This window comes from Ciconia boyciana, chromosome 2, assembly GCF_034638445.1.
Source record: "Ciconia boyciana chromosome 2, ASM3463844v1, whole genome shotgun sequence".
Taxonomy (NCBI): Eukaryota; Metazoa; Chordata; class Aves; order Ciconiiformes; family Ciconiidae; genus Ciconia; species Ciconia boyciana.
The window spans coordinates 109,559,782-109,584,907 of NC_132935.1; the positions used below are offsets into that span (position 1 = coordinate 109,559,782).

At 53.6% G+C, this 25,126-nt stretch overlaps 1 protein-coding gene across 7 annotated transcripts in view; it reads left to right on the top strand.

Moving 5' to 3' along the window:
- The first annotated feature begins 13,887 nt into the window (after window positions 1-13,887).
- The window catches only part of NFATC1 (nuclear factor of activated T cells 1), a 118,185-nt gene continuing 106,946 nt past the window's right edge, over window positions 13,888-25,126 (top strand). For all 7 annotated transcript variants that reach the window (XM_072853474.1, XM_072853475.1, XM_072853479.1 and 4 more), the window contains exons 1-2: window positions 13,888-14,346; window positions 23,839-24,937. In XM_072853474.1, coding sequence (XP_072709575.1) covers window positions 14,214-14,346; window positions 23,839-24,937 — 1,232 coding nt within the window. In that variant the 5' untranslated portion in view covers window positions 13,888-14,213. The remainder of the gene's footprint in view (window positions 14,347-23,838; window positions 24,938-25,126) is intronic.

The following is a 25,126-nucleotide window of genomic DNA, read 5'->3' on the forward strand; positions in this document are numbered from 1 at the left end:
TCTGTGTAAACTGGTTTGTAGTGCTGGAAGGGAAGCAGGGCAGAGAAAAATAAGCTATCTCTCTATAACCTGAAGCAGATTTCTTTTGGGGGGAGTGAGAAGAAAGCCAAGCTGCTAGTCGCATAACCATGCTACTAGCTTACCATCTGTCCAAAAGCAATTACTTGGAAATGGCAGGTGAGGCGGGAGAACAAGGTTATAGCTCAGCTGTAACGCAGAGTCAGCCCGAATCACTGATCTAGTACTCAGCAGCGTGAGAGTCTCTCTTCTTGACACGCAGGTAACTCACTCTATCACTCACTGTGCTGGTCCATCTGAACTGGCAGAGTTCACTGCTGGAGAATCAGGGAAAGGCTTCTTAAAGCAAAGCCTGCCCTAGAGGCAGTTACCTTGGGGCACAGGAGTGGAGATGTCTGAAACTGCAGAACTTTGCATGTTCTGGTCAGCCCCAGGAAATGCTTTCAGAGGCAGAAGGCTGGGGGAGAAAATGAAAGCATGTGGGGAAACTTAATTTTGCCTGAGACCCAACAAAAACATCCCCTCTACCCTCACCTCCCCGTACCACATTGCCCAGTATGGTGGAAAATCCAGGCTGTGCCATGCTGCAGGGCCAGTGCAGCTCTCCATGGCTTCCACCTCTGGTTCACCAGTGTGGCAGGAAAGGGTTTACTGTTTGAAGGTGGTGAATTCCTGCTCTTTTTGTTTTACCCTGTACCCAGTTCCTTTGCTGCCTGCCATGGTTAGCAGAGGGAGCTAGTGACTCCCAGTCCATTGGGGGAAAACTCAGAAGGCTGCTTGCAGTTATCTTGAAGGAGCCCTAAGCCAAGTCTGTGGGGCTTGTCTGTCTGGTCCTGTGCTACCCAATGCTTGGCATGGAGGTATATCCCCTAAGCACAATGTGCTCCTTTGACACAGGTTGAAGCCAGACCCTGCACTCATAGCAAGCCACTTGGAGCCATCTTGTAGATCATTTCATTTCCCTAGCCATTCCTCAGCACCTTCCTACCATTCCTGCTTGTGTTCTCCTCCTCTGAGTAACCTGGGTGTCTCAGGCCTCTTTGAAATTACAGCCTGCTGATCTTGTAGCTGTTGACTCAAGCATAGTCCTATCTGCGTGTGGGTCAGGGTTGGTGACTGCAGTCAAGACTTCATTTATTTGTGTTGTATTTATTTTTGAAGATGGAACACAAATTCCGTGAGAGACAGACTCATCTGGTGATCATGTGAAGAGGGTGACTGAGCAGCTGCTTGTGGCTGAGCTTCTTTCGGGCAAGCTGAATTCAGCACATGCACTGCTAGTTCAGCTAAGGGAGAAATTTTGGAGCGAAGACATCAGATAAAGCCCTCCAGCAACTCAAGGAAAACATGAAAAACAAAGGCTTCTCTATAGTCTTTTGTGTTACCTGCCACTCCTGTTTGAGTCCCAGACATCTCCCAGCTCTTCTGCTTTGCATCCCTCCTTTTCTGGTTTGATACTTTTCCAAGGCATAAAAAATGTGGGAACTTTATATCTTCTTAAGAGAAAGAAAAAATGGGAGCTGCTTGCGAGTCTGGAATATAACAGAGTTAATACAGCTCCATATTATGCAAATGTTAATGAGAATATCAAAAACTCAAGGCAGGAACTAAGAACTTAAGAGACATGAAGGAGGAAGAGTAATAATTTCCATGTTTTTGCCCATACAACAATTTCTGTTCCTGGTTGGAGTGGGTCTCTACCAGAAGTGACTGGTGATTTTATTAGATAACGGTTATTGGTATCACATTATGGGCCCTGAGCAGGATCCTGGAGAAGGTGATACAGCTTATTCAGAGAGAGGGAAAGAGCCCCTTTACCCATTAATTAAGAGATTGACATTAATTAAGGGAGAAGGTTTTGCCATCACTGAGAATGGATGGAAGTGAGGAAAGTTGACAAGAATAGTGAGATGGGGTTAGAGCCAGTGGGTGAGGAGGAAGGTCCTAGGGCCTCCCCTAAGTGACTTGGGAGGAAAGAAATAGTACCTTTTTCTTACAAGGAGGCAGAACTTTCATCGAGGTTGTAAACCTGCTAACTTAAAATCTTGGGTATATGGGGGCTTGATGGTGTCATTTACACAAAGCATGAAGGAAGGACTTCACTTTTAAACTGAGACTTGATCATCCCACTTTTGTTTGAGTGCCCCTTCACCTTAGGGATTGCTTCACTTGTATTTTAATTTTTTTCATGAAAATACAGCATGATTTTTTGCTATATTCAAGAGTGGTCACTCTAACTTCAGTGTAATTCCATACGTGTCACTCAATTTTCTTCTCATCCTCCTGATTACTGCAATCTTATGCAAATATGCACACTTCTGAGTATAGGAAATATATCTATAGGGGCTTCTGTCCTGCTCAAAGCTCTGACTTGGTACTCTGGCTTGATACTTGTTTGAACAGGTCCCACCTCCTGCTCTGCCCCCTTACGTTGCCCCATGAGTTCCCTTGCCAGAGCCTGGCTCTCAGTTATTTGCTTTGCCTGTCTTCCAGCACATGAACTGCTTGAACACTTGTTGTTAATCCTGTCAATTGAAAGCGTCGCCGGACTGTCAGAGGTGGTTAGCGTGGAACTTAATCGATAGAACTGAAGTTTCTTAGCACAGCATTATGATTGAAATAGCTGTAAACGAGTGCTAGGGAGTCAAAGGCAGAGAGAGAGAACGACTGTACCATTCTCCATGCCAGCTCGGTTTCACACACCACCTGCCCTTTTAACCCAGCCGGAAGCAGCAACTGCATCCTTTTCCTTCTAATTTAGCATCCGCGCTTTCCCAAAAAGGTCTCAGGTTCTGTTTGAAGGTCGGATGCGTTTAAGTAGGTCAGAGTCAACATCAATAAATATGGGGGGTTTGCCTTACTATTTTATTTCTAAGGGAATTGCAGGAAGTTTCTTGTGAAAGCTGGTGTTTTTACACAAGCCAGAAGGGGGCGTTGGAAGCTAACAAATAAGTAAAATCCCGCATCCACTGTCACAATAACCAACCAAAAAATTCCTTCTCTCACACGGTATGCAATGCCCGTTTTCTAAAATTGTGTTTCAGTAGTATGGGAAATAAAAGTTTCCTTAATAGCTTAGTCTTAAATCTTCCAGACGAGACAGAAATCACTGCCATGGAAATGATTTATTTCCAGTGCAGTCATTGTCAAACACCATCATCCCAATGTCTGCCACTGAGGATGCAGCCTCCACCTGACAAGCTAATTTATCAGTGCAGGTGTTGAAAGGTGGAGGGGTTTCTGAGAGCAGTCCATCTAGGCTGGCTTCAAATGAAAGTCGTGGGCGTTCAGAGCCTTCACCCTCTGAAACAAGTTTTTGGTTTCTATTGAACTTTTAATTGGGTGAAGGGAGGAGAAAAAGCCCTTAAGAGAAAATTACCCCAGGTAGCATTTACTGTGATAACCTATGGATGGCGTTTCAGTAGCCGTGGAGACAGCTAGGTCAGGACAGACTTCATGTCAAGGCCCTCATTAACCACTTTTTGCCAGATTTGCCGGCCAGTAGTGCTGACCATCAGAAGCAACAGATTCCTGTGCTCCTAGCAGGGCAGGATGTTTCGTCTCAGCAAGACATTCCCCTCCTCGCCACTTCTGAATCGTTGAAGTCCATGGGACTGCTGTGCTAGACCCAGCATTGTGGTTGGGTCCATGAACAAACATCCTGGCAGCCCTTCCCCTGCCTACTCCTGCCCCACTCCAGAGCTTCACACCAATGTTCCTGAAAGACCCTCATCACTGAACTGGGAGCTCATGCTTTGGCTCCTCCATACTTATCACAAGCTGATCTCTTACTACCCTGCCTTTACCCTCCTCTGATCTACCACTGATACCAACCTCAAACCCTAACTTGGCTGTTCATCCAAGCCAATTCCAGGATATAAGAGGTGTCTTTTACTGGGCTTTGAACCCAGGTAGCAGTCACCGTGAACCACCTTCAGATCCCTCCTCAAGACAAATTTTTACCCTGAGGTCACCAAGTCTAGCCAGATAGTTGTGTGTTTGTGTGTGTATGTGCCTGTGCGTGCACAATTTCTGTGGCCTCTTTCTGTCTAATCCCTTGGGTCACTCTATACCTGTTGCCATTAAGAGAGCAGTGACCCGAGACAGGAGCCTCCAGACGAGGTGCTCCAGAGCTTCATGCAGCACTGACCTCTGCAGCCCAGCAACAAGTGGAGGAGCTTTGCAGGGGTGGGAGCAGAGGTTATGTGTGGGTGGGAATGGCCTTTCTTTGCCCTGCTAGAGGTTGCTGGCCACTTCTGTAAAATCAGTCTGCATCCACTTATTGGAGTGCAGCCAGCAAAACTTGGAGCCAAATCCCAGACTTCCAGGCTTGACAGCTTTGACTCATGTAACTTGAGAAACACCAAGAAAAGTATTTCATTGTGGCACAGCTCTTTTGGACTGCTCAATGCATCAGTGCTGGGCAGCAAGCAGGCAGCAGCCCTTCAACAGTAAATGCAAGTGACTTTAATCTCAAAGATTCACCTCTAGCGATGGATTCTTCAGCAGAAGTCCCAAAGTGTCCCATGAACCAATTTTCAGCCCTAGCCTTTGGTCTGTCTTTTCACATCTTCCTTCCCCAGAATAAGCTTGGTGGATAGATCCAGCCTGCATCAGTATGTCAGGGAGGTTGTTCTGCAATTATTCTACCTCTTAGCTTAACAAAGGCATTGCTGTCTGCATGCAGTTTGTTTTCCCTTGCACCACACACATGTCTGTGGGGAGCCTCCTTCTCACACACCACAGTTGAGAGGCTGCTTTAATTTCATAATTTACTTAAAAAGAAACCTGAAAATAAATTTAATTGGACTCTTGGGAGGAAGGGAGTAGGGAGAGGAAAGTCCTGGAAGCAAAGAAGAGGAAGAGATTAATTTGTATCATCTTCATGGTTTTCTTTAACTGTTCCAGGCTTGCATTTGATATATCTGCATTAACTTGAGGTGGAACAGTCTGTTGATGAGACCTGAGCCACAGAGCAGACCCAGTGCCTGGTGTCGGGAGGTTGTATGGTTTCGTAATGCTTGTAGTTTCACTGTTGCACTGGAACATGGTTTAGAGCAGAGGAATCATGAGGTGCTTTCTGGCATTCTTAACGATGAGGAAAATGATTCTCTGGCTTTGCAGAGCTGAGCGCCTCATGTTTGAACTGCTGGGGCTGAGGAGTTCATCCTGAAAAACTGATGCATGGCCTTTGAAAAGTCCTGCTCTGCAATGTGTGCCAAGCAACTGCAATGACTTAACACATTTGGTTTTCAGAAACTTGACTCAGGGATCCTAGACAGAAGTTTGACCCTACTAATGTTTGCAAATGTGTCTTGTTCTAGTTGCTAGTGAATTTGCACTCTCACATATAGCAACAGATGCAACAGAAGAAATGGGGTTCTTCCCGAGACTTTCTGGTTCTGCGTACTCATTTGGAAATCAATTTAATGCATTTTAATTGCCTATTTTTCTCCTTGGTTTTCTCTTTACAGCTACACACCAGCAAAAAATAATAAGGTAGAGTCTAGCCAGGCAGGCTGCTAATGAGGAAGCTTGACTCAAGAAGATTTTAATTTTCAGCATTTGTTCTTCAAGATAGCTATTTCAGCATGTAAGGATGTCACAAAACAGGAATGTTGCCATTGGCTAATGGAACAAAGGCATTTGGCTTGTACGTCGTTTTGTTACATAAAGAACCAAACACTTACATCCTTGACCAAACTGTAGGAGTCCGGCAATCCATTTCAGGATGCTGGTCCCCTCAGCCAAATCATGCCTATAAAGAAAACACCCATTGTGCATGAAATCTGATGTGCATGAAAACAACAAGGGAGATGATACAATTCAAGCTGTGAAGAAGGAAAGGTATATGTTAAAAGCTCAATCTCTTGCCAGCCTTTCATGATCCCCCTGGTAAAGAGGAGCTTCTGGCTCTGCCAAGCTGATCAAAGGGCTTCTCAGAAACCTCTCATCCGTGGGGCATTTCTGTGAGAAGCAGGATTTAGCCGAGGTCTGTGGCATCCCTGGACAGCCAGAGCAGGCAGGGTTGCACAAAGTTGGACTGGGAGTTAGGATCAAAGCCAGCCCACCACTGAGGTGCCGCCGACTCTGCAGCTGGTGCAGTTCAGCCATGACCTGGCTACCGCCAAATACTGTATCTGAAACTTGCCATCGCTATTGAAGTAGGCAGCTGGAGACATCTGCATTCAGCATCTCCATCATAACCCTTCATTTCCAATAGTACACAGTTTCCTATCATTTCATCTTTTAGGCTGGAAAGCTCCAAGTTTCATCCCTGTCCAAGGTCACTGTCTTTGGAAAGACCGAGCAGCTCAATCTTTGGTGAAAATAAGAGGGGAGGAGAGTATATTGCTTTACACCATTGGGCTGCAGTTTGTCATTACCTACTTTACATGAAATGTAAAGGATGGTCCTCAATAGTGCATAGCCACAAGAGAGTAAATAAAACCTTGGCACCTCATTTAATCACCTGGAAAATATTTCCTTTCTCCCTCAATACCTCCCATCCCCTGAAAGTACTGGGGAAAGGGGGAGCAGGGACTGGTGTCATATGGCACGAGGGGCCATAGTCAAAATTGCTGCTAGAGTAGTCCAAATCCTATTCATAATGTTTGTGAAGGTGAGCCCAGAAAAGTTTAAAGCAATGATTTTGTGTTTGCTGGAGTTTAACAAGGTTACTGACTGCATCAGAAAATGAGGTCAGTAAAAAGTATACAAGTATTGGAGTATCGATATTAGAAGGATAAACCTGGGTTAGAGAAAAGTGCAATAAATAGGACCATGCACAAGGAGAGAGCTAACAAGCCAGATGTCCCAGGGCTCAGTGCTGGGACTTGTTCTGTTTAAGAGTTTTGTACGAACAAGCCTGAGGTTGGCGCAATATGCTGGGTGTCCAGATGCGGATTACATCATGATAGGAGGGGAGGCTGCTGATAAATTTCAGGAATGCACCAGATTACAGGAGGATTTGGAGACGCTGGGGGAACAGGCTAATACAAAGGAATTCAATATTACACAATGGAAGGTTATTTGTTTAGGGAGAACCAATAGCACATTTAAATGCAAGCTTAATGAACTAGAGCAGGAGGAAACTAATGAAGGAAAAGACTCAGTGCTGAGGAGCTGTACGGATAGCAGCCTGACAAGTAAATAATAGCGCAGCTGAGATTTTGGAAAAGAGGGCTCATGCTCCATCTTGGGAGCCCAGGACTTCACATCAGGTCACTTGTTTCATGTGGCAACCAGGGTGCTCTCGGCATTGAACTCAGCATCCAAAACAGGCCGGTCCCCCCGATTACAGAGAGGCAACAAAGGGTACTTCACCACTGCCAGACCTGTTCTGTGTGTCGGGACATGGAGCCTTGGATCCAAGAGGAGATCCTACCATAGCATGCATCTTGGCAGAGACAGCTAAGGACATGTTTGGGCCCCCAGGGTACTTGGTTGTGACCACAACTCAACAACACATGTTGCCTTTGGTGCAAATCAGATCAGTCTAGGTCTCCTCTGGCTGCGGGGGGAGATGCACTCAGGGACCAGCTACTGGCAGAGAGGAGGGGACGAGAAGGAGTTACAGGGGCCCATCGCTAAAAGCAGACTTTCTGGGGGATGTAGAGCTTACAGGCTTGTCAAGAGGGAAAGGAGCCCTTTTGCAGTGGAAGAGCCATGAGCAGCCTTTCCTAACTCCTGACCATCACAGGCTCAGCCGCTGGCCCCTGGGCTGCCGGGTGAAGCAGCACTGCTGCACATGCAGCCAGCCTGGGCCTCGTGTCTGTCCTCCTGGGTCACCACTTCCACAAAGCCTCCTGCAGCAACCCCGCTCCTACAGATGAAACATAGACATCTGGAAAAAACTGCTTTGCACTGCCTGAAAATGAAGGTGCAATCCTGCGCCTTGGAGGATGGATGAGGTGAAAGCCACCATCCCTTCAGTGTGTAGGAACCAACACCTACCACGCGTCCCAGTCTCCTGCAGACATCGTAAATCTGACGTTTCCCTTCCCCTTCCCCTGGAGAAGGGTCTGCTCCACTGCCAGCTTGAGTCCCTGTGTACCCAACCAGCCTTTCCTTCATTAAGTACTTTTGAGTGAGGCAAAAACCTTGTTACCACCTTCTGTACCAGCAACTGGGGAAGTCTGAAACATGTGAAATATTTCCAGAGCTAAAATACATTGTCTGGTAGAAAACTTTGTTCACTGCTCCTTTGCAAGTCTGTGTATACTGCACAAGTATAAAAATTTGCCAATTTTTTAATACTATTTTACAAACAGACTGTTATACATGCTCTTACTTTTTAATGACCCACTGTATTGCACATTTCTTTGGTAGTGTCCAGGAACAAATGCAGAATATCAGTATTTTCACTTTTGATGGTCGTTTTGTCATGGGAAGGGAGTACCTGAATCGCCATAGTGGGACCCCAGGGTCATGCAACAGAGCTGGGATTCAGCCCATTGCTGGCACCCACCTCAGTCCGGACCACCTGCGGAGAAGAGACACTGCACATTGACCCCAGCCAGCAGCAAGGGGTCTGCCCAGAGCACAAGGCATGTACTTGCCCACGATTCGGGTTTGTGGAAGGAGCAAACCCAAAAGGAAACAAAGCAGCACTGACGCAGAGTGTATCATTATGAAATCACTTCTCTGAATTAACGTCTCGGTTTAATTCAGTCGCAGCTTTCTGTATATGGGTCTGGTGTGGCTGTCTGATGTCTGTCTTGATTTTAAAAAGTCGGTGTCTGAATGGGTGACTGTAGCTCCAAAAAGGTTTAAGGTCCTTTGCCTGCAGTCCCTGGCTGCGTTCCTAAATAGTCGTTTAAAAAGAGTCCGCTAAATCAAAAGCCAGGTAAATCAACAGAGCACTCAACGTCGTAATGAGACTGGTTATAAGGTAAATTACAACATTATTCAAGCACACAAAATTACTCCTCTGGCATTTGTCCTGCTAAGTGCAATGCACCTTAAAAGTGCTGAAATTATTTCTGGCAGCCTGTGAAAGAGGCTGTGTCTGGGGGATGGGAGGCTGAGCCCAGCCCCTGCCTTTGCATCAACTTCTAACTCTGGGGGGCTTCAGGCAGTAGCTGGCCACCACTCAGGTGTGCTCTGTGCCTTGTTTGAAAGGTTCATGGATATGTTTTCAAAATGGTGCAGTGCCGGCCACAACGCTGGCCATGTGCTCTCTCACTTTCCATCAAATCTTGTTACAATTTTCAAAGCAGGGGATTAGAAATACTTTAATTAGGGACTTGGTTAGGGAGGCTTGAGACTTATAAATCTTTTGTTACAATGAATGAAATACTGAACAGATGCTGTTGCTTTTGAAGTTGCCAAGACCCAAAAGATGGGCACACAGACCCTAAGGAGATGGCCATTATATATGTTAGATATAAAAGGCTATAAGGATATAAGGGCAAGAAGCCCAAAACAGAACAAAATTTCTGTGCAGAGCATGGGTGGCTTTTTCTGATCTGTATCTTGGATCTGTGCATTTATTGTAAGAAAGTATTTGATATTGGTAAACATTGGAGAGAGAGGTCTCCCCCGCACTGCTTTCAAAACACTTCTATGCAGACGAAGGTGAAAGATTCTCATTTTACAGGACACCGCGTGGAGAAACAATTTTTCCCAAGTCTTGCAAGCAGGTCAGGGTGCAAGTCAGGAACAGCAGCCCTGCCTGTCTGTTGTGCCGTGCTATATCGTCTGGTGAGGCAGTTAACTAAGGCATTTTGGTTGAATTAGGGGTTCCCTGAGAAATACTGTAGCTACTGTGTACAAAGCTCCATGCAAACAATCTCTCCCAGTCAATGCAGGAGAGAATACACACACTCACATGACTTAATATAATGTGAAACTATAGTTTATTAGTTATATTATAGTTTCATGCTCACATCTAGTGAGGATGATTAAAACGTCCGGACTTTTCGGTGATTAAAACATCCTGTATAAATACTCTGCAGGTTTTGGGGTGTTTTTTTAAAGGATAGCACTACATTTACATGCAAGAGCTGAGGACAGAGGGCAAATTTATAGCTTTGCTTGCAAAGATGAACAGAAGGGGTAAAAAGTGATCAAAAAGTGCCCATTCAAGCCTGTGGCATTTGGCTCCTTCCTGCAGCAAAGGAGAGGCATGCGTGGTTCAGAGGGAGCATGTGTCAGATGGCCAAGCTGTGCAGGGAAAGCCGCATGGGCTCCAGGGACTGCAGGCGGCTCCAGCATTGGAGGGGTGCAGCCCAGCAATTGCTGGTGATGCTGGGCAGTGGGAAGTAATGAGGTGCTGTGGCAGCACTCCTCACCCGCCCCGCAGCTGGGTGGGAAGAGGGAGGGAAAGCTCCTTTCCTACTCCTGCCCTCCTTCCTTCTACGATACACAGATTTTTTCTTCTTGTGATTTTTCCAGTACAAATTGATTGCCATCAAGGCAGTGGAAAATTGGTGGGAACCCAAAAATGCTATGCTTCAAGACAGAGGCTCTGTGGCCTGCTCTGTTCCCCTCTGCGCTACATACCCTTCTTCCCAAACTCTCGCCCCAGTCCAGCCGCTTCCCACAAGAGAGAGCCATTCTGCACTGCCTCCCACGAGCATCGCCTCAGTGCACAACCACACGGACAAGTTTCTCAGCCTGCCCCGGACCACGCAAGCTGCCACGCACTCAGTCTTAGCCAAGGTGGAAAGTTAGAGCAGGGCAGCCGAACTCTCCCTGGCAATTAACCTAATTACTGGCTAATAGCAGCAAGCACTTTGTTTTCAAGCACAGCTGCCTCTGCTGCAGCACGAGGGAAGGGGAGCCCCCTCCTCCTTGCTGTGGGATGCATGGATGGAGAGGGACTGCCTGGGGAGCCCGTACAACTCTCTGCGGCGGAGATGGACTGTGATAAAAGAGGGGCCAGCGGAAGCACTCACAGGAAAGCTGGAGAAGGCTGCCTGTGTGGTGGTGAAGGGGGGTGAGACACGGCCTGGCACAGCACCAGTGACAAGGCAGGGTTTCTAGCTGGGGTACACATCTGCTCAGCCCTGTGTACCCAGCAGAGCAGAGCCTGCTGAGGTCCCACCAGCTCTTCTGTGATTTACCCACAAGGGATTAGGGCTGATCGGCAAGGGACCAGCCTTGGACATGGGAAGCCTGGGCTTAGTGCCCAAGCTGCCAAGCAGCAATTGCCACATGGAGAGAAGAGGGGTGATGGGGAGCGAGACAGCGGGAGCAGCTGCATCTCCCCGCTGTGCACTGCCAACCTCTCCCTGCACATCGGCTGTAGCGGGCAGCGCCGTCACCCTGTGGCCCAGGGGACCACTTGAGATGAAGCTAAACGCAGAGACCTCTTTTATCTTGCACCTGGGAGGTGAAGAAGTACTACAGAAGGGCTAGCTCTGCCTCAAAAGGCAAGGGGGATCCCATTTCAGGTCCCTGCTGACCCAGCGCTGAAGGTCACTGTAAATTGCTCCAAATACTCTGAGACTTTTTTTTTCTTTTTTTTTTTTTTCCTCCTTTTTTCTTCTGTGGAAAGAGTTGTAGGTTTGTGTAGGAAAGTCCAAATTAATTAAGACCAACTGTAGCCATAGCAATTGCGGGTAGGGTTTAGCCAGTAGATGTAGGAAAGCGAAGCAAACAATGGAGGGGCCGGCCAGGCGTGTGTGCCTCGGTGGCAGCACAGAAGAAAGGACTTGGCATCTGGGAAGCGGCTTTTAAAAATGGCCGGGGTGCATTTGCTACAATAATCCACTGAAACAACAGCCGTCTAAAAATAAGGTTGTTTTCTGTACTAAGCTCCTTTTAACTTCGTTAGTCATCACCAGCTCCCAAAATAAGCTCCATGTAACAGTCTCTCCTAGTAGCGGCTGTAAACAAACTTGGGGAGGCGGGAGGGAAGCGCAGGGGAAAGGGAAGAGGAGCAGCGGGCGGAGGCGGGGCGGCGGCGGGCGGCCCGGGGGCGGCAGCGTGGGGCGGCGGGGGTGGCGGGGCCGGGACCGGGACCGGGACCGGGACCGGAACGGCGGGGCCGGGGCAGGGGGCGGCGGCGGGCCCAACGCTGCGCCGCCGCCGCCGGCTGCCTGCGCCGGCTGGCGGGGCCTTGGAGCGGAGCCACGGTGGTCCGGGCAACGGCATTAAACAGGAGGAAACAGACGGGGGATTCCGTCATTTCGGCGGGGAGCGGGGGGGGCGGGCAGGAAAGGAGAGTCCCGCCGAGGGGAGCGCGGCTCCTTCCCGCCCGCCCCGCGCCTCGCCCCCGCTCCGGCCTCCCAGGAAGGCGCCGGGATCTCCCCGCCGCCCCCCGCCCCCGTCGGGCAGCCGCCCAGGCGCACGCGGGACCGGCGGGAAAGGGCCCCGCGCCGCCCCCGCCCGCCGGTAGCGCCGAGCGCCGCCGCACCGGGGACGCGCCGTCGGGCGGGGGCTGCCGAGCCGCCCCGCACGCGCCTGGCTCCGCAGCGCCCCCTGGCGGCGCCCCGGCGCGGGGCGGGGGCCGGCCCGCTCTGCTCTGCGCGGGCGGCGGGCGCCGAGGTCCGCGTTCGCCGCGTCCAGGCGACCCGCCCCTGGCGCCTGAGGGGAGGCCTCAAGGCTGGGGTCGATGCCGCCGGGGGGTTGCGGGTCTTTCCCTCTTTTTTTCCGTTCAGTTTTCCTGGAAAGAAGAGCGTCGCCCCTTTTGTTTTGGTTCTGGTTTTTCCCCACCCGAGGGGACGGCTGGGCCCGGGGGCTGGGGGGGACTGTGCCCCTCGCCGGGCGCGCTCTTTGGTGGGGACCGTCTTCCACCATGATTTAGTGGAGGAGCTCGCCCCGAAGAATCAACCACGGCCTCCTGTTCCCCAGGAGCAGACAGGATTTCGTTTATATTGGGTTTATTTTGAACCACATATGGGTGTCATGCAGTAGATTTATGATTTTTTTTTTTCTTCATACACCAGATATGCTCAAAACCACCCCAACTCTCCGCACGCCGCCGTCTAATTCCAACAGGAAAGTATGGTCGCCTCCTGCCAGCTGTGGGGGCAGAGGGAGGGCGAAGGGGGAGCGCGGGGCGAGGGGAACGGGGCTCGAAGCGGCGGGGGGGGAGGGGGGGCGCGGCTTCTCCCGGCAGCCCCCGCCCGGGCGGCTCCTGCCTGTGGCGGGGTGTCACGGCCGCGTCGGGGACCGGGACGGGGCATCCCAGAGGTGGGAGGTAGGAGGAGGAGTGGCTGTGCGTTGGAAGCCTCTCCTTCCCCCCGCTACGAAGTGATGAGATACAACTGTGTTGCCGAGATATTTACAGAATAATAATAAATTAAATAATAATAATAAATAAAATAATAATAAATCTGGAGCGACTGAAGCCGAGTCCACCGGGTCTGTTAGTAATTTAGCAGAATGGGATTTTCCTTTCTCTCGCCTGCCAGTTGATGCTCTTTTCCAAATTTCCACAGCGGGGGAAGCCTGCGACTTTTTACATAATGATTTCAGCATGCGAAATCATTCAGCCTCGCTTTTTTTTTCCCCTGCTTGCCCGCCTCCCTCTTCCCCCCGTCTCCCCTCCCTCCCCTCCTTCACTTCGCGACCCCGGCGCGCCGCCCGCTCCCCCGAGGAGGGCACTCGGCTCCCTCAGGCTGCGGGGACCCCGCAGGCGGCGGCGGCGGCGGGGTCGGGGCTGGGCGGGCCTGGGGCCGGGCGGCCTCCGTGCCCTGCGCAGGGGCGGGCGGGCGGCGCGGCGGCCGGGGCCCGTCGGTGCTCGCCGGTGTCCGCCTCCCGCTGGCCGCCCGCCGACGGCGGGGCCGGGGCCCAGCTGACATCACGGGGCCGGGGCGGGGAGAGGGGCCGGGAGGGGAAGGGAAGGGAGGTGGAGGGGGGGTGTTTTCCAGCTTTAAAAAGGCGGCGCCGGGCGCGCAGCCCTGCGTCAGAGTGAGACTTCCCCGCTCCGCACACTCACTCGCCCCCGTACCCCGCCTGCGGCACCCGGCGGGCGGGCAGCGCCCGCCGCCCCGTCCCGCCGCCGCGGCGCGGGCAGTGCCTCCGAAGTCCCCACGCACACCCGCCCTCCTCTCCATGCCCCGGCCCCGGGGGGGCGGCGGCGAGCTCCTGTGCCTCCGCGGGCGCGGCTACCACGCCGGGGGCGGCGCGGCCCCGGCCCCCGGCGCGTGAAGGCGGGCGGGGGGCGCGAGCGTGGGGCAGGCGGCGACGGGCCGGCAGCGGCCCGGGGCGCGGCGCCGGGGCTCCGCCGCCCTGCCGCGTGGATGCCAAGCGCTGCCCCGCCGGCCGCCGCCGCGCCGCCGTCGCGGGACCCAGCCAGCGAGAGAGAGAGGCCGGCGGCGGCCCCGCAGCGCGGCGCCCGCCCGCTCGGCAGCACCATGAAGGCGGCGGAGGAAGGTAACGGGCGGCGCTGCGGGCGGGCGGGCGGGCGGGCGGCGGTGTCCCCCGGTGTTTCCCCGCGGCGGCCCGGAGATTTGCCGGCGGCCGCTTGCCAATAGGTGTCTCCTTCGCTTCTCGCACGGCGCCGCCTCGGCCGCGCCGCTGCTCCCGGCCGCCTCCCGCCGGGCCCGGGCCCGCTGCCGGTGCCGCTCCCGGTGCCGGCCCGGCCCGGCGGGGCAGCGCGGCGGCGGCGCTGCATCGCTCCTCGCCGCCAGCGCGAGGCTGCGGGGGCGCCCGGGTCCGATCAGGGGGAAGCGCTGCGAAGCGGCTCAGGGATTCCCTCCACAGACCCGGGTTTGATTTTGAGGGAGGTCAGAATACACGCTGTAATTGCAACCAGCCCTTGCTCTCGGGAAGGTGAGGGAGCCTCCTAAACAAGCGGGTCCCGGGCGGTGCCAGGCGCCGTACCAGCGGCCAGCCCTCCCCGGCGCACCGAAACAGGCAGGCACGCCACGGCCGGTTGCGGGGCCCCGCCGCCCCGGCTCCCCCGCGCCCCCGGCTCCGGAGGAGCGCTTCCCCGCGACCCCGGCTCTCTGTCGCGACTTCTTTCGGTGCCCCGTATTAACCCTGCTGTGAAAAGTGCGCTGAAAGCACAGCGGCAAAGTTTCTAGAGAGAAAGATCGTGGGCGCGGGGCTTGGGAAGCGCTTTCCGGGTAGCTGCTCGTCCGGACTGAACTTGGTCCTGCCCAGGGGCAGCATTTGGTTGGAGCCGCGACCGGCTTCAGCCTCTCCTGTGCCAGCCGGGACCTTTTTCTCCCCGCGGAGCATCGTTACCCAGCACCGCTCTGCCACTGGCGAGACTTTCGCACCTCGCTTTGCCCTGCCAGCGCCTTTCCGCGCCGCTTCGCCCCGGCGGCGGGACCCCGCAGACGGCAGCCGGGCATCACCTCCGCGCCGCAGCAGGTGCGGGGCAGCTCCCGGCTCCCCGCTGCGGGCCCGGGGGCAGCCCTCTGCCGTGACCCCCCTGCCCCCCGGCTGCTCCCGGGCTCTCAAGTTTCCTTCCGATCTGGTGGTGCTGCCGCTTTGCTGCTGCTTCTGGGGCTAAAATGGCCTGCCGGGCTCGGGCAGGGCATAGCGAGCCCGCGCATCGTGGAAAGAGAAAGTTGCGAAGAAGTGTCGCGTCCACGGGTGTGTGACGCGAAGGGTGTCGCGTCCACGTCCGCGGTGCTTATTCCGCAGCGTGGGACAACGGGGCTCCCTTCCCCGAGTTTGTCCCCGGAGAGCTGGACGGGCGCTCAGGACCCATCTTTTTTTAACACAGATGTTTTCACTCCAAGGGTTCATTTCAGTTGACAGGATCCTGTCAATGCGAAAGCTACACGCACGGCTGTGACTGCGGCTCCGCTTTTGAAGCATGCGAGTGCTTTTTTGGATGAAAGTTAGTTAACGTTTTATTTAATAGCATTGGCTTGCGTGCCTTTCGCACGCTCGGACCTCCGAAGGCTGCACGCACGGCGTTTCCAGGGCTCTGGGCTTCAAGGGCTCTGAATGCACTAACTTGTAAAAATTACACCCAGAGGCAGCTGACACAAAAAGCGTACTGGAGCCTCTTGTCAAAAAAAAAAAAAAAATCATACTCCTCTTGATTTCTGTGGCATTTCTGATGCCTATGTTAAAATGTCGCCAGCCCTCGTCAATAGTTCTCTTCCCTGTTGATGTATTTTGTAGGGAACTAAGAAAATGAGGCCAGCCAGAAAGTGTGACCCAATCCAGGAAACACGCAGGGGAGCCCTGCAAGTCAGGATTGCTGCCTGCAAATTAAGGTGCCCCTTGATTGCCAAACTACGGCAATCAAAGAAAATATTTCTTGCTTAGCCTGGGAAGAAACTCTCGCAAAGTGCCCCAGTGGGAGAACCCCGCTTTTTTCTTTGGGTCGTAGCAAGGTGCGGAGTTCTTTGCCTCAGAGAATAGCGGTGGGTTAATGCCATGTACAAGTCAAATTCTCCTTCAGGCTGCAGGGCTGCAGCTAGAGCAGCCCGTCTGCTGGGTCCCTTGTCGGACCGGCGTTGCGACCAGGGGAGTTGGGACAACTCATGCTAACTGCAGGGAGAGGCTGGGTCGGCAGCGGTCGGGCTGGAGGGTGGGTCGGTGGGTAGCGCAAAGGCGCCTGGCGGCACAGGGATGGCCTCGCCGGGCACATCGCCCCCCCTCGCTCGTTTCGCTCTCCCCAGTTCAATGGCACTGTTTTAAACTGGATTATTAACTGGCGCGACGCTGTTATTCCGTCCCCACATGTGGCATCACGTCGGTTTTACCTCTCCGTAGTACATCTTTCCTCCTTCTCCAAGGGAAGGGTGCCAATCGAAGCATTTCACTGACAGCAGCATTGACAGCATGTTTCTGGCACTGGCCGTCCGTAAACAGTCTGGGACAATTCACCCACCTCTCAGGTACCACATGCGGGAGAGGCAAAGGAGCGAGAGCAGGGGGTACTTGGGATCTCCTCCTCGCCTCCCCTCCGGGGCGCCCCGGCAGGAGATGGGGAGCAGACAACAGCCCGGCGCGGAGGGGTGATGGGGGGTGAGCCCGGTGAAACCGGGGGGCTGCGCCGTGGGGGCTGGCGGCCGGGGCGAGGCGGCTGTCCCGCCTGTAGGCCCTGGGCAGGGGACGAGAGGCGCGGCAGTCCTCGCCGTGGGGGCAGAGGCTGCGGGACGTGCGCGGGTAAGGCGGGACAGGCGGGACCCTCGTCCCTGCGGCGCGGCGCCTCTCCCAGGCTGGGGCGGGCCGCCCCTAGCCTGCTCCGGAATCCCGAGGCGATCGCGGCCCCGGCAAGCCGGCAGCCGCACACGGAGGGATTGCGCTGCTGCCAAGGCCTTTTGCACACTCGGGTGACTCGGCCCCGGCACTTCGGGAAGCGGCTGCGAGCCGGGGACCGAGGGCGGCCCCGCGGCGGCGGCCCAGCGGCTGCCTCACCTCCGCCCCAAGGCAGACCCCGTCCCCTCCGGGGCAAAGCCCAGCACCCCGGCGCCGAAGGGCCCGCCGGCTCCTGCGAGAGATGAGACTGCATCGCGGCTCGTCCCAGCGAGGAGGGGAAAAAGCATAACGAGCTCTGATGGAAAAAAAATGTGTTTTCCTGGCACTTTGTAACGGAGATTTCAGCCATAAGCCTGGAAAATGGTATTCCCTGAGTTTATAAGGGAATACCATTTCCATAACCGTTTTAAAAAACTATTCCTTTTGAAATCCGGCCTGACGCTCAGGGAGCTCAAGAGTCGGGGCGAGCCGAGCCGCTGGGGCGGGGAGCTCCTTTGCCTGGCGGAGACTTTCAAACGGGCCGGTATAGTCTGACAGAAGTGCATTTCTAAACAGAAAAAGAGTCCAATTTATTTTCCTAATTGATTTTTAACCCGTACAAGCGGGAAAGGTGGCAGGCCGGGGAGCGCCGTGCCCGCCCTGCCGCCTCGCACCGTCACCGGGGCCCTTTGCCAGCGCCCCCCGGTGCGCGGCCTCGGCCCAGGGACCTTTCCCTCCCCGGCGCACGGAGGCAGCCGGTAACGTTACGAGTCCCGCTTTAATGCGCTTTTTATAGCAGTTGGCACTAGTGGGTGCTGCAACTAAGTAAAATAAATAATAAGTAAATGAAAGCGAAGCCTCCCGGCTCGCAGACGCGGCGCGATGGGGACCCTCGGAGGAAGCCTTAGAACCCTCAGCGAAGAGGGGGACACATCGGTGTCCCGGCCGGGCGGGCAGAGTCGCCCCCCCGAAGCCCCCCGGCCGAGGGCGCAAAGCGCCGCTGCTGCCCTGCGCTGTCCCGCTCCCTTCGGCGGGAGCCCGGGACCTGCGTCGGTGGTTACCGCCGGGCGGGAGCAGGTGAAGTCGCGCTGCCCGGCTACCCCCGACCTCCCCATCCCGCCCCGCGGGGACCGGGGGTCTGGGGTCCCCCCCCGGTGCCGGCCTCCCCGCGCGGTGGGCGCAGCCGCGGCCCCGGAGGGGCTCCCCGCGGCGCACGCTGCGCCGCAGGGGCAGGGCGCCGGCGGAGGGGTGCGGGGGGGCCGGGCACCGCGGTTGTTTGCATCGACCCGGAAACATCAACAGCGGGAGAGGCGGATCAGAGGCGGCGGCGGCAGCGAGATAGGCCGCCCGTCGGGGCCGGGGTCACGTTACCGCCCGCAGCGGCCGCCGTCCTGCGCCTTGCCGGGGCTTGCGCGCAGCCCCCCCCCCGCCGAGGGGGAGCTCGGCCCGGCCCGCCGGCAGCAGGTGTCCGGGCGCGACGGGGCGGGCCCGACGGGGCGGGCCGGGGGCTGCGCCGCCGCCGCCTGGGTGCTGGAGCGTGGCGGGGGTCGTGGCGGGCGGCGAGAGCCATGACGGGCGTGGAGGCCGAGCAGGAGTTTGACTTCGATTTCCTCTTCGAGTTCAAGCACAGCGATGAGGGAGCCGGCGGAGGTGGGTCGCGGTGGGGCGTTCGGCGCACCTCCGGGGGTGCTGGCGGAGGGAAGCTGCGGGAGCCCTCCCCTGCACAGCCCGGTTGCGGAGGGGGGAAGGTTATGCCCCTCGGGGAGCGCGGCCGGGGGCGGCGGGGCGGGGGCGCCGGCAGTCCCGCCCGGCGGGGTCGGCCCGGCCCCAGGCGGCGCTTGTCGTCCGCCGCGCCGGGAAGCGGCGAGCGGGGCTGCGGCGGCCGGGAGTGGAATCCCGCCCCAGCGCCCGGCGCTCTCCGTCGCGGTGCCCTTGCAGCACCCGGACGAGCCTGCAAGGGGAGGACGACTCGGGAGGCAGCCGGTGCCTAATTTTTGAAACTTGGGGATTGTTTGAGCTGTTCAAACCCCCGCGTTGCGTGCTCGCACGGCTGCCCCCAGCTGCCAGCAGCCTGTGACCGACCGGGCTGACCTCGCAGGCTGCCCGGCGCTGGCGCGGGGCGACCCCCTCGCACAGCCCTCACCGCCCCCAAAGCCCCCGGGGGTGGAAGTGGGGATCTGGGTCTCGCCCATTACAGAGATGGGCCAGTTCAAAAACCATTTCTGCCCCCTTCCCCCTGTGAGCTGGAGCTAGTTAGGCTCAGGGTTTAGCTTGAAGGTCATCCGTAAATAAAAATAACGGGCCTGAATTTATCGCGGGTCACACCATTCCCAACTCTAGTGACTTGGTCCGGCTGCCTTTTTTTATGACTTTTAACAATACTTGAGGTGGAAATGAGGCGAACAAGCCTGGAATTGACACAGAGAGAGAGGAAGTTGTTTCGTGGTATGAGGTTGACTGCTATGGCGTCGGTGATAGCTGGTCACCATAAAAAGCTCTCATACAAGTAGATGATTTAACGCAGCCTCAGAGTAAGGCTGTCTCTGTGTCTGTGCTTCATCTTTTGCCTTTAAATTGAAGCAGGTTCCCAAATTCTTGCGTGCGTATTGCAGCCTGCCAGGATGCAGGTGAAGGCGTAGTGCTCCCCTTCTTAATGCTCCCCAATTGCCCAGCTCTCCAGCACATTGTCAGTGTCCAAGTAGTTGTTAGGAGCTTCTCAGTTTTTAGAAAAATGCGGTTTAAGAGTTTCACACCAAGCTTTCAGATGAGTGTTCTAGTAATTAGACACCTGGAAAGTGGAGGGGCCTAAGCAAATTAAGTGTCAAAGTCCTAGTGAGAAAAGTACCTAACTCATTAGGCAGTTTTGAAAGCACGAATTTAAACCACAGACCTAGACTTGGCTTCATCTTTAGAAATGTAAAATAGCCCTCACTTTCTGTGAAGCCCCTCTGAGCTGCAGGTGTTCAGCATTCCTATTTAAAGAATGTAAATAAAAACTGATGGTGCCCAGTGCCTTGTGGGATCAGCCCATTAATGATAGAAAGGAATAAAACCTTTGCTCTGTGAAATTAACTAGAGAAGAAAAAAATATGAGTTTTTTATGTTGTCACAAAGTGAAATGTAATATGTGAAGATGTGCTCACAAACCAAGGAGTCCAGTTTCCTGTCCTAGTTATATTTAATGTAAGTGTGGATTTGTTGGAACACAACCATTGCAGACCTGCACTCATCTATCTGATACTGGGGTTTCGCTCAAGATATTATAATACACTATTGAAAGTGTCTTGGTAGTAAGTGCACTGGTCCTGCGGGCCTCTATGGATCATGGTCATGACAGCGACTCCATGTTAAAGCATTACCTTCCTTTCATCCCTATCAGCACTATCAAAATACTCCACACAGCTGCATTATGTGATGCAGTTTCATGCCTTTGTAGCCACCTCCATCTCCCGTCCCTCAAGACTGGCTTTTTATTTCTACATGTCTAATTCACCCTGGTGAGGAGAACGTCAGCATGTTACGAGTCCTGATTATGTATGTGCATTTGATGAATTTTGTAGATACGGAAGTTGTGGAGAAGAATGTGCTTTTTCAGAAATTGTAGTTGGTGGTTTTTAGCTCATATACCAAGGACTAATCCTGTTTCTAGTTCTGGCTTTGGGGCTTTTATATTTGATGGGCATACTTTCTACATGCTGCCTGAAAATATAAGGTACCTAAATATATTTGGAAGGCTTTGATCTTGCTTCTTTCAATTTTGAGTACTATTGTGTGAGAAGTTGTATGACGTTATTTTTCTTGGCCCTTTAAAAGTTGACTTTTTAAAAATATGCATAATAGTTCTAAAAGAGGCTATTCCTTGCCATGTGCATTAGGGGAACTTGTTGCTTGGACCACTTCAGGCTGCCTTTTAATTATTTTTTTTTTTTAAACTGGAATCCAAAGGCTGGTCTGAGCCTTTATATTGCCTGTTTGGCCTGGGCTGCAGATCTCCAGCAGACTTCAGTGTTTGAATTTCACCCTAGTCATGCATTAGATTTTAAGAGAACTGCTGGGTTCACAGTGCTTTTCATGCAGGTAATAATTATCCTTCCTATTTTATTTGTTTATCTATTTATTTTTCATAAAACATCTAAAGACACTGATTCTGCAGTCAGCAGATGCTGCTGTTGCACCCCGTCTGCAAAGCCCATCCAGTGGGCACAGAGCCGGGGCAGGCCGTGGAACCCACAGTCCCCTGCCTGGGGTGTTCAGCTGCACGGTGGGGACCGACTGGAGGTTGCACCCATGTCACCATGTCACCAGCACCATACACCTACCCACCGGGCTGGGAGGCTGTGGAAGGGCCCATGGGGTGTGTGTGAAAGAAGAGCCTAGCCAGTGTCCTGGCAGCAGTGTGGTGCCGGGAACATCACCTTCCTCTGGAGCTGGAGGAAGCAGTGAAGGGGTTGAAGCTGCCTTGAAGGCGCTACTTAGACACTTTCTCTGAGCTAATTTCTGAAATGGAGAAGGTCTTACTGCTGTTGTACCACTTTGGGGTTTTTTTTCCATGAAGAGTGAGAGGGAAGTGGTGGTGATTGTGGTGACACTGAGCGGTGCAGCTATGTGGCAGGGCAGCAATAAAAAGGGACTAATTTTGGAAGGAGGGGACTCTAATCCCCCAGGCAGATCTGTGCCTCGCTGTGACCACTGCAGTCAGATTATCCTTGTCAAAGTAGCACCTCTTTCTCCATAGTTCCTGCCTGTCTTGTTGTTTGAATAGAATGTGAAGCTGCCGCACATTTTTAATAATCCAGTTTTATTTGTGGCGCGCTCTGGTGTAATTTAATGACCCTTCCTCAGTAAATGGCTGGTCTCTCAAGGCAGACTAGAGAGTGAGTTCAAAAGGGGTTGTTGCTCATCGTTCCCGGCTGTTACCTGACATGACATACATCAGCTGGAACATCACAGAGTTGCTGTGAAACTGCGACAGCACATTAATTTTTCCTAAGTACCGTTTGCCTTGGAGTCGTTGCCAGCGAGAAAGGTGAGAGCGGGATTGCCGGAGGATGACACCAGAGAGGGCTGAGCTGATAAACAAAAGAAAGAGAATAGGCGGCTGTGCTGGCGTTACCAGCTCAGAGGCTCATTTGCATCTGCAGCACTCCCGGGGAGCGGGTCGCATTGGGAGTAACAGCTGCAGTCATTAACACAGCTTTTCCGTATCTCCCTAGGGAGGGTGGGCAAGGGTGACCGCCAAGGGAGCTTGCCTCCTGGGAGGGAAGGGGACAAGCTCCTTGTGTGTACTGGCTGTGGCCAGGGGGGACGCAGAGTTTCCCTCTGTCCTGCAGGAAAGTGCCGCTGGCATAATAAACCGCAGGGAAGGTCGATGAGCTGCAAGCACAGTTTGGGGCTGGAGCTGGAGCTGAGTGTGTTTCCAGCCTGCTAAGAGGAACCTGCAGAACAGCATTACCCAGACTCAAAGTTCAGTGGCTGTTGTCCCTGATAGAAAGGCTTTGCTGTCTTTTCCCAGTAAGGCAAGCGGTACTGGCATTAGGGGCTCTGGCCCATGTGTGCTGGTGACACAGAGCCTCCCTATATCAGAGAGCACAGGGTGGATGACTCCTGATCCCACCACTGCTCAGAGCACCAGGGACACGTTGCCCTTAGTTGAGGGCTGCCCGTCTCCCCATGCATGGCCCACTGGTGTCTGTGGGTGGCAAAGAGAGACACATATGCAGCCCCGGGATGGCGGAGAAGAGCTAAAGGAGTGCCTTCAGCAGGCCGAGAGTGAGGTGAGGCAGGGATGGTCTCCTGCGGACCAGCTTTGAGATGCCAGTCCCTGTAGCGCAGCAGGGATGGAGGCACGTGAAGGGTGGGTTGTTCCCCTGTGCTGCATCAGGGAGCCCATTGACGCAAGTCTGTGATGTGATCTGTCACCTTCCAGGTTTTCCACACCAACTGTGCAACTCTGCTATTGCTTTTATACACCCGGAGCTGTTAAATGGTTAGACCGTTGGCCAAGAGCATGCTGCTGGCAGTGCTCGACGTGGCGTGCGCAATAACCAGCAATTTCAGTGGAATTTCAGCTGTTGTGGGGTAGTCAGACATCCATGTTTATCCTTCACCTGGCCTCTGCCAGTTGGGCTGGAGGATAAGTGGTCCCAGAAACCAGAGCAGGTCAATAGATCCATCTTGTTCCAAAATCCTAGTTAACTGGAACCAGTTGGAAACTTGCTGTAATGGAAATTTCGGTTGTGTATAATTTTTTTAACAGAAAGCAGTTGATCATGTTCTTTGCTTTAGTCTGCCTCCACTTTTGTTTTTTTTCCTGTGTTTTTTGTGTATTCCAACTTTTCAGGGAGTGAATTAGGCTCACTTACGTAAAAGCACATCTCTTGAGCAGCACTGCAGACTGAATGCTGAAGCAACGTTGTTTGAAGACTCGATTTTTTGCTCTGAAGGTTCACATAAGAAGAGCGTCCTTGAGACAAACTCAGTCCGTGTATGTCCCCCTCCGAAGATAGCTTGTCTTGTGCTGCTCAATTAGTGGCCTTTGTAAGGGTGCCAGTCTGCAGCTTCTCCCCTAGCATGGCCTGCCTGTGGGCTGGGTTGTTAAGGAGAGCTGTGCTTTTGTGTGTTGTGCCATGTCCCTCCACTCCAACTGGGTACGTTACTAAGTGGGAATACTTCTGCGGCACCTCATATCATTCTTTTTTGTTTGTTTGTTTTTTCCAGAACACTATAATTATACATCTTCAAACGTAAATGCTGGCTTGCCTCTAAATGTGGCACATTCCTCATTGTCAACTCCATGTCATGGCCTTCAGACATCAAATCCCGTCATTTCAGTTGTCCCATCGACAAACCATCCTTCTGGATACGGAGGACACGTAGACAGCGGGGCCTCCGAGTATTACCTGCCACCAAACATCAGACCTAATGGAGCTCCAGCGCTGGAGAGCCCTAGAATTGAGATCACTTCTTACATGGGACTTCATCATAACAACAACCAGTTTTTCCACGATGAGGTTGAGGAGGCCATCCCAAATGCCAAGCGATCACCTTCCACTGCCACTTTGAACTTACCAAATATTGAGGCATACAGAGACCCATCCTGCCTGAGTCCAGCGAGTAGCTTGTCTTCCAGAAGCTGCAACTCCGAAGCATCTTCCTATGAGTCCAACTACTCGTATCCGTACACTTCACCCCAGACCTCTCCGTGGCAGTCCCCGTGTGTCTCTCCAAAGACCACTGACACAGAGGAGGGCTACCAGCGCAGCATGGTGGCCTGCACTTTGCTCAGTTCCCCAAGGCACTCTCCATCGACATCTCCCAGGACGAGCATCACGGAGGAGAACTGGCTGGGGGCTCGCAACTCCAGGCCTCCATCTCCCTGCAACAAGAGAAAGTACAGCCTCAATGGCCGGCAGACCTCCTACTCCCCGCACCACTCCCCCACGCCTTCTCCGCAAAACTCACCGCGGGTGAGCGTCACGGATGAGACGTGGCTGGGGAACACCAACCAGTATACCAGCTCTGCCATTGTTGCCGCTATCAATGCCCTCACCACTGACAGCACCATAGATATGAACGACGGGATTCCCATCAAGTCAAGGAAGACTGCCATCGACCACACCCCATCCATGACTCTCAAAACTGAACCGGCTGGCGAGGATCATGGGACCATATCACCAACTGCCGATTTGTCACCAGAAGACTTCTCCAGCTTTCAGCACATCAGGAAAGGAAACTTCTGTGAGCAGTACCTGTCCGTGCCACAGCATCCCTACCAGTGGGCCAAACCAAAGTCTCTGTCTCCGACATCCTACATGAGGTAAGGAACCCTGACTTAGAGAGCCATCCCGATAATATCTTTATTGCATGCCTTTTTTTTCCTCCTTCCCCTTCCTGTCTCTGCTTCCTGCCAAAGCTGCCCATCCGCTCATTCCACTTAGCTATATCTTGTGACGCTGCCTCTGTTGTTGGTGTGGCATGACCACGAGTAAAGCCTTGAAGGGTTAAA